Source organism: Thunnus maccoyii, chromosome 3 (assembly GCF_910596095.1).
Source record: "Thunnus maccoyii chromosome 3, fThuMac1.1, whole genome shotgun sequence".
NCBI classification, from domain to species: Eukaryota; Metazoa; Chordata; class Actinopteri; order Scombriformes; family Scombridae; genus Thunnus; species Thunnus maccoyii.
In genome coordinates, this window is record NC_056535.1 from 15,211,424 (window position 1) to 15,220,853 (window position 9,430).

General features: G+C 35.8%; 1 protein-coding gene across 2 annotated transcripts; it reads left to right on the forward strand.

Moving 5' to 3' along the window:
* Positions 1-127: 127 nt before the first annotated feature.
* faim2b (Fas apoptotic inhibitory molecule 2b) lies at positions 128-3,777 on the forward strand. 2 transcript variants are annotated; one of them, XM_042407354.1, is made up of 12 exons: positions 128-142; positions 816-864; positions 1,308-1,375; positions 1,759-1,823; positions 1,933-1,986; positions 2,091-2,141; positions 2,264-2,303; positions 2,407-2,444; positions 2,542-2,629; positions 2,737-2,832; positions 3,088-3,141; positions 3,231-3,777. In XM_042407354.1, exons 1-12 carry the CDS (start codon positions 128-130, stop codon positions 3,378-3,380), a joined length of 768 nt encoding a protein of 255 aa, XP_042263288.1. In that variant the 3' UTR covers positions 3,381-3,777. The 2 variants fall into 2 exon arrangements, with proteins under 2 accessions (XP_042263288.1, XP_042263289.1); XM_042407355.1 differs by having other exon boundaries at positions 819-864.
* The last annotated feature ends 5,653 nt before the right edge of the window (positions 3,778-9,430 follow it).

Genomic DNA, 9,430 nt, shown 5'->3' on the forward strand with positions numbered 1-9,430 from the left:
GACAACAGAAGAGGAGCTGAGAATTTTCATATTTTGGACTTAAAAGAGAAAACATCTTATCAGTGACTTCAGAATAGTTTTAACTCCCTCATCAGGAGCAAAACAAAGGAGCCAAAAGGAAAAAATCATGAAAAAGGGAAAGGTATGTTTTTAGTTTTCCTAACTAGAGTGCAGCTGTATAATACATTGCGTAGTGATTGATTGCTATAGATCAGTGCAATTCTTTGTAATTTCCTGAATTTGTCATATGAACTATGACAGATGAGGCTCCTAAAATTATTTAAAAGCTCATACAAAAGCACAAATGATAAAGTCGTAGCTTTCGGTTAGAATTGTAGAGATATGACTGTGTTTCTGATGGTTCAACTCTTCTAATGACAACATCAAAGACAGGCTCAAAATCAAGCACAATCAAACAAATAATTACGTAAAATTTAAAAAGTTTTATGATTTTAGGTGTGTCTGACAGAGCTCTTTTAATACATATTGCTTTATTCGGTACACTAGTGTCATCTATGCCGCTGGCTACCCAAAGATGGAGGCCCAGCAGACTCATCCTAATCCTTTCAACTAACCAAACATGGAGGCTGTTCTGTAAACAGATCTGTTATGAAAAAGTGTCCTCATTCAGCTTCATCAGTAGAGTCTTATATATTATAGACTGTCATAGACAAATAATAAGTGAAAGGGAAGTTGTGTTGGTTCATGTGTGGGAAAGTGAACAAGATGTTTTTAGTGACTGTAAAGGATGATGTGTTTTTTATACAGCTAAGTGAAAATGTTATAAAATGTGCTAACTCCAAGTCTGTTCCCAGCAGGTGACCAATGACAATGAGCCACCCAGTTACCAGGAGGCAACTGCAGGTAAAAAGCTGCTTCTTTGTGGGGTAACACACTCTGTTAGTTATGGATATTAAACACTGGCTATCAAGTCTTTGACTTCTACCCAGACTTTGAACACACTTGTATGAGTCAAAGTCATAGCTGAAGAAAATAAGACTCAGTATATGCAGAATGTGCATGCTGTTTTTATTTACCTTATTGCAAATTTTTATCTTATAAATAATCTTAATGATATCACACTTTGTTTAAATTTAAAGTTGTGACTTGACATCAAATGTGTGTTGAAAAGAACAAGGTATTTTACAATAGTAAATTAGCACCAGTGAAACCTGACTCTTGCATGGTGACTTTAATGTGTCTGAATTATACTGCAGGATCATTATAAGAGACTATATATAATTTATCCTCTGTTTTTACAAAGATCAAACCTCACATGTCTGCTGTCTGCCTCTTTCTTTCTCCAGGCTATGACGAGATGCAGGCCCAGTTTTCTTTTGATGACAAGACCATCAGGCGGACCTTCATCAGGAAGGTACAAATGCACTCAACAAAATAAGCGACACCAGGAAAATAAATATCACAGTGACACTGACATTGATCTGAATCTGGGGAATATAAATACACATATATAAGATGACCCCCTGACTCCTCTCCTGTTGGGAAAGTTTCCCTGAGATGCTTTAAGAAGAGATTTCTCATCCTTGATGGCTTTCTCTCTTAAGAGTGAAATAAAACAATTAAAGCAGAACATAAATCTCACATTTGACTGGCTTTTCTATCATATACATGCTCACAAACTCTCTTCTCAGGCTCTTGGAAGTGATTAAAATGAGTTTGTCTGCCAGTTTGCGTGCTTCAGACTATCTTTCTGTCTTCTTTTATGTAAACCACACTGAACTGTATGTCTTCCTGCAGGTCTACGCCATTCTCATGGTTCAGCTGTTTGTGACTGTAGCAATTGTTGGTCTCTTCACATTTTGGTAACTACTGCAAAGCTATACCACTACTTACAAGTAAAGTTTTTGTTTTTACCACTTTGACTGGAAACATGAAGTACTAATTGAATCCATTTATTTCTTGTCTCTCCAGCGCACCTGTGAGGTTTTTTATTCAGACTCATCCCAGCTTGTACATGGCATCTTAGTAAGTGAAGACACATCATCACATCACAACTCACATTATAGTGCTAGCTTTTTCTATTACTTTATTTTTTACGTTTTCTATCATCCTTTTCTCTTTTTTGACAGTCTCATGTTTTTCGCCACCTACATCGCACTGTCCTGCTGTGGGGATTTGAGGTAATGTTACTTTGCAATATAAATAACAACAGAAATATTCATTAAACGCAACTAGCAGATGTACATTTGTGAATTTAAGTTGTGACGACATGGGTTTTCCTTCCCTGAATGTACCTAAACAGACGGCAGTTTCCCTGGAACATCATTTTATTAGTTCTCTTTGTAAGTATTCTTCATTATGAAAACAGCACATTATGGTAAAATACAGTCATGTTCTTTACTCAACATGTAGCCTAACTGTGGTTTTTCTTTCCTCCCCTCACAGACTCTGAGCATGGCCTTCATGATGGGATTTGTGTCAAGGTGAGAACATATTGTGATTTAGGTGTGTGTGTCTGAGATATTGGTTTCAACTCACCTGAGCCTTTGTTTAATGTGACTGTTTCCTCTCTTCCTCCAGCTTTTACAACACAAAGTCAGTGGTTCTGTGTCTGGGAATCACATCTCTGGTGTGTCTTTCTGTCACCATCTTCAGCTTCCAGAGCAAGGTAAGAAAGACTTCCAACCACTTTCACACAATAAAACACACAGATTTTTGTTATAATTAAATAAATCCATCATGTGTGTGTTTTTTTTCTCTCTTGCTTGTTGCCAGATTGACATCACATCCTGTCAGGGCGTCCTATTTTCTTTGTGTATGGTCATGCTTCTCTGCGCCATCACCCTCTCCATTGTCGTCCCCTTTGGATATGTAAGTTCACCACCTTCCGCTGCTTCTAGCACCATCCGATCAGTACACCTTTCTAGGTGAAGTCAAAAATAGCTGAGCAAAAACAGCAGTTGGAGGTTAATGCTTCAGGTGCTGCCGGCTGTATTTGGGTGTGTGTGAGAAGGGATTAACGTCACAGATAATCTAGCAAAGCACTGCACTGTCTTTCTTAAATTACCATCCTGTTGTCCTTCTTAACAGTGTTTTGTAATGCTTTTTTTTTATCTTGTACAATAGGTTCCCTGGTTACATGCCATTTATGCTGTGTTGGGAGCCATCCTCTTTACTTTGGTGAGAATTAAATAATCAAAAAATCATCCCACTGAATTTCATTTTTGTCTCATTTACTAAATTTCTTTCTCCATTTGTCTCTGCTACAGTTCCTGGCATTTGACACTCAGTTGTTGTTAGGGAACAAGCGCTTCACCATAAGTCCAGAGGAATATGTCTTTGCCACACTCAGCATCTACCTGGACATTATTTACCTGTTCAGCTTCCTGCTACAGATCATGGGGGGCGGCCGCGAGTGAAGCATGTCCTCCTCATTCTCATCAAACTCAACATCCAGCATGGATTTATTAAGCTCATGAACCAGATACCACCAGGGCTGTTTTAATGAATCACCACTTCTACTTTTTTCCCCTTTTTTGTTAGTGCGTCAGACCTTTGTAAGCAAAGAGAGAGCCATCTGTTGGTTCTTTGCTTTTGATTGTGTAATCTTGTCTATAAACCAGTTGTTTTTGTCACTACGCCCTCACATAACCTCTGTTGTTCACTGTAGTCAGGCCATTCCTATTTATCTGTTTTTTGTTCTTCTCTGGGGTCCACTGAGACCTGCACCATCCTACAATGTATGTTTCAACAGTCATTATGCTCATGCGTGGATACAGAGCTGAGTATGATCAGCATCCCTCTGTTAATCCATCACCGAGCCAAAAAAGAAAGATTCAGGAAATTTGCACTTTCAAGCTCAGCAGGGTTGAGTTTGTTTTAACAACTGACTGTTTCACAAGCTATGCAGTTTGTTTTATACTTGTTTTTTTATGCACATCATAATAGATTTAAAGTTTTTTCTGTATTTTGTCTGTATGTATGTGTGTATGTAAGATACTTTCATACTAACAGCTCAGTTTGAGTGTCAATATTTAGGGAAAGACTGCACAAGAGAACCCTGATCCAGTGGATTTCAACTAACTTCAAGACTTCTGAAGCTAAGACACATTTAAACCATAGAGGGAAAACATGTGTAACAGCATACAGTAAAGTAAGTTATTAGAGATCAGTTGCAATTTCTATTGTGGCTTTGATGTGGCCTTTGGAACGTGATAGAGAATTATTTCATGTTAACAAGTTGATGATCAGCGTTAGCATCAGTGTTAGCATTAGAAATGTTGATGAAAAAAAACCTGGACATGACATGTTAATATTTTTTCACTCACAATGAGATGTGTACGTTTTATTCTGTCATCATTAAAATAAAAACAAATCTTAAACAGCACTGATCCTTGCATATGTGAGTGATACATGTGGTAATAACTGTTATTACATGTTAATAATGATTTGTATGATGTGTGCAGGTAAGAGGCCAGTGGCTCAGCTAGAGGGTCCTTGTGGCCTTTCTGTGTGTAGTTTATATTTTCTCCACATGTTTCCTCCCACAGTCTAAAGACAAGCAGGTTACATGAACTGAACTCAGCATAAGCGTGAATGTGAGTGTGAATAGTTAATATATGAAAATATAGGAATCCTATTTCCTGCATGTATATCATTTAGATTTAGCAATCTAGCAAATAACATCATTTTGAATCTAGACATCAGACATTCCAAATTAATTGTAGTTTAATAATAAAAAAATAAATAGTATGTCAATTGTGGAATTATTAATATTAATATTAATCAGTGGAAGGTGTGTCGAAGCCCAGGCTATGAAATAGGTTAATCGATTCAATAGAATAGAAAAAAAGGCCTATTTGTGAGTAAATCTGAGCTGGTATTCTGCTTCTTCATATTGAAACAGGTTGATAAACTGCTTTGTTAGAAGAAAGTTGACTGTGTCCAGCGTGTGATCTTGGGGAAATTGAATATAAGTATCATTCAGGTTTTTACTGCTCGTTATGAGTTTTATGATCTTTTGTTTAATGAAGGATATGATGACTAAGCGACAGAAATGGTTGTTTGAAAAAGATTCTTTCTTTGGTGAGTGCATGGGAGTTCAGGAAGAAGATTATTATGAATGTCGTTTATTGTTGTTATTATTATTGTTTTTCTTTTTTGTTGGTGCTGTGGATTTGGTGCGATTCTTTTAAATTAATTTGTGACCAGCACGGCTGGAAGCCGTACTGTAAACATTGATGTTTAGTAAAGGTGTCTTAGAAACCAATGATGGGTGAGCGGTGAGATGGCAGAACAAAAAATGTTTTCATTCATTAATACATATAATTAGGAATACACCAAAACACGATTTTTTGTTGATACAGATCTCTTACCTTATGATAGATCAATATTGATTTAGCATCTATACTAAGCACTGTACACTACTGTCTTATCTTTAATTAATGTTCAATTCAAGCAGAGAGAATATTGACTATAAATAAAAATATAGATTACGGATTTTTTCAAACTTGTAAAACATGCAGAGTATTATTTTCCAAGACATTAAAAGGTATAAATACACCTGTGGACTTCAGTATCGTGCAACCCTTGACAGAATAAGCGGATGTAGAAAAGGGACAGGTGGCTGGATTTGATTACTCAGTTTTACCTGCTGAGCAGCAGGACCAGATAATGCCCTCAAAGTCATGATGTCACCTACCAGTGATAATCAATACAGGGTTCAGTACCTGAGCTGCAGGCCACAGCCTGAGCAACAGCTGACTGTCTCTCATTTAACATGCGAGAAAAAACTTTTTCTGTAAATGTGTCATTAGAGGACCTTAAACACCTGACGCAATCATGTTGCCCCTCGACTCCAATAGTTAGCACAAGATAATTAAATACACGGTTCAGCCTTTCATTGAAACAAGGCTTTTATTAAAAAAAGAAAACTGACATATTCAAATTCAAAGAGAAAACCAAGAAAGAAGGAAAATCTTATCTCAATCAATAAAAAAAACACAAGTTACAGACAATTTAGCAACTCTGGCACAGGAAGACAAAAGTAGCCAAGTGGCTTTGCAAAATAACCAAATATCAAAACCTCTTTCCTCTAACAAAACTGTACAAAATGAGTTCTTGTATAAATAAGAAAACTGTTCACAAGCAGGAAGTGAGATGAGCCCATCCAATTTTCAAAAGTTCTGTGATTCACACAAACTTGGTTCATACAGTGTTGAGCAACATGTTTTTAGTATTTTCTGTTCAAAAATGTCACCTTAAGACAAGATTTCTATGTTTTAATAATGTGAAATATAATTATTTAAACTGTCCATTAACAAACTAATAGTAAACTTTTTATTGTATGTTAGCATCTTATGTTTTTTTTATTGAAAAACATACAAATGAGGGATACTCTGTATCAACCAAATTAAAATTCAAGGAGACATTTCGAAAATCCAGACTGGGCAACATCCAACCGCCTGTTTGGAAGTCCTGTTTTAGCAGCAAAACATTTTGAAGCTATGAAATAAGCTGTCAAATCTACATGTGGATGGACTGCAAGAGTATCTTCAAATTAGTGTGGACTAAAAATAAGTGCATGGAGATTTTTGTTTTCTTTCAAATATTGTGTACTGTCTATAGAGTACACCATAGTATTCCTACAATTTCATGTAATTTAAGTTATGATTTTCATGATGCAAATTCATTTTAGAGCATCATCATTTAACTATAATATTATATCTGAGTTTGTAAAAAAAAAAATAAAATAAATAAACACTGCATTGTAACAAGTGGTCATTTCATAGTTTCAAAATCTTTTTTTGTATTAAAAGTGATGGCTAATACATGGAATATCATTTTTCTGAACATATAAACAATATCCATGACATTTTCCTTCATGGTGCACTGAATCTGAAAACTTGCTAGCCACTCTGTGTTATCTGGACAGGTTATAAATCATAAAAAAATCAGGAAAACACACAAGGAGAAAGAAACAAAATGATGTAAAGAGCGAGTGGAAGGAAAAATAAGGCTATTTACAAAATCAGCTCTGGTGTCTGACAACTCTCATGATAAAAGCTGCGCTCTGTGTTCCTCCTGGTTGTCTGCTGAGGCCAATAAGGTTCATAATGATTCTGTTTACATGCACTCCAACCTTCCATTAGTACTGTATACTGATAGAATTTCTTTTTACTAACCACAAGTAAACAAGACCAGATCATTTGTCGACTTTTGAACATCAGCTGAAACATTTTGATATGTGTACATTATGCGAGAGGGCTCATTTTAACCATTTACTCCAAAAAAAGGTCTTTTACTTTTAACTGTAACTGATAATGTGCTTAACTGTAATTAAAACTGTAATAGGGTGGAATATTGTGCACATGTAAACACCTTTATTGTGGCTTTTCTTTCTGACTCTCTCAGAACTGAAAACTACCACACACCACAGATGAGCGTCTATGGATGAGAGCTGTGTATCTGTGACAGAGAGCTTTAAAAGATGAGTGGCCACAACATCTTTGGTTGCAGAAAGTAACACACAGCAAAGATGACATGAAAAAAAAAATGTGAAGACAAAACAGACTTAGAAATAGAATCATCAAACGGTGCCCACTGCGAGCCTTGAGAAAGACGCTCTCACGCTGTGTTTTCACTGGATCCAAACATGAATGTGGTTGAAGAGCGGGAAGAAAAGCTCTTCATGACCCTACAGCTAACTTACATGACTGACGTGATTACTAAGTTCAAACAAGCCTGTTGCCATTTCCATAGTATATACAACTTAGTGTCAATCCTATGAGATATCCGGCAGTTCATCCAGAGAAAAAACATTAAGGCTTAGCTAAAAATAGTTTTTGCAGAATTTTGGATCGCTCACAAATTCATTCAGACTTGCTGTCTCACTAAAGGCTGTAAGAATCATCTTTAATGGCACTTCCATGGTCAAGTGAGCAGTCCTTTGTAAAACCATTATTTCTATTATCTACATATCTACAGTTTTTGATGTCTGTATAAATTAAAGTTCAACATATTTGGATGTACTGTATGTGTTGACATGAGCTTCACTCGATTCGCTGACGGGAAACATACCCGGGCTTGTGTGTACGAAGCCTCGTCGAGCCGCAACGCTGATGCAGCGTCAGTATGAATCTTTTGGATCAGCACTAAAATGAAGTCATTGTTTGGTTCAGGTCTCCACTCCGAAAAAAAGGCTTTTTACAAACAGGCCCGACACAATATCAGGACAGACGGCACAAGGTTTGGAACGGAAATTCGTGTGAAAACAAAATGAGAGAAAACTTTGATGTGCACAAGAAAAACAGCATCAATCCTTACGCGGAGGAAAAAACTAATATCTACTCTCTAGGAAAAGCTATCTTTCTACAGCTAAAAAAATCTAATCTACTTCAAAGATAAAATTCATCAAAAATAAGGCAAATTAGCTCAAAGGTTTTCAAGTGACAGACAAAAAAAAAAGAAGAAAAAAAATAACAGAAGACATTTCACTTTCTACAAACACAAAAACTAAAAAATCAATGACAGAGAATCAAACTCAGGTGACAACAGCAGCATTGAAAAAAAAAGACTTACAGCTCCCTTTCCTTTCAGACAAATTATTCTCAGGGAATTTGTTAGTCTTCTATTTGATTTCCCTCATTGCTTCGCTAAACTATATCTTAATTTAGTAACTGCACTGTTCTTTGTACACATAATCTTTCAGTAATCTAACTGCTCAGATCTAAAGCATGTTCACTTATCACTTCATCCTTTACGACGCAGGATGAGTTTAATGATACCTGAAGAAATGCCACAACAAAACCGCTTAAAACCACTTCTCATGGACACTGATGTAACGTGGAGTTACATTATAACTAAACAGGACAATTATTAGTATGAACAGGTGTTGTTTCGATGTCTTTTTTAAAGAATCAAAAAAAAATGAGAAAATAATTTTTATGAGCTCTAATAATTCTACAGTTCCCAAATATTAGAGCACATTAATGTGTTTGGTAATATGTCCATTTAATCTAGTCTTTATAGACTACAGTATTAAATAACTTCTTTTCTATAAATGTATGTTTCAATGATCTAAAAACTCTAAAAAATAGAACTATAATTCAAATATAAATAGAAATAATTGATTGTCTTTTGTTCACTTATGAAAGAATGGTTTAAAGTTTAAAAAAAATGAATCTAACTAAACTATAAAACAGTCAATGTTATCATCTGTGCGTGAATAGAAATCTCTGCAGCAGTTAGAGGAAGAAGTAGCTTTAAACGGTTTGCCTCCCGCGGTTACTCGACACGTCAGACCAGCAAAAGTGTTTTAGAAGTTCTTAAATCTGTACAAATTGTTGCCCCGCTGCTGCAAATAGAATGTCAAACAACAGACATTAGGAAATAAAAATAAAAAAGTTTGCATATTTTACAAAACAATAAAAGACACATTGTGTTTCAACTCTTCCTTGAATCACTCTGA

Coding starts and splice junctions, on each gene's coding strand:
- faim2b (XM_042407354.1), top strand. Junction 2,142..2,263: donor TCCTGCTGTGGGGATTTGAG/GTAATGTTACTT, acceptor GTACCTAAACAG/ACGGCAGTTTCCCTGGAACA. Junction 2,630..2,736: donor TCTTCAGCTTCCAGAGCAAG/GTAAGAAAGACT, acceptor GCTTGTTGCCAG/ATTGACATCACATCCTGTCA.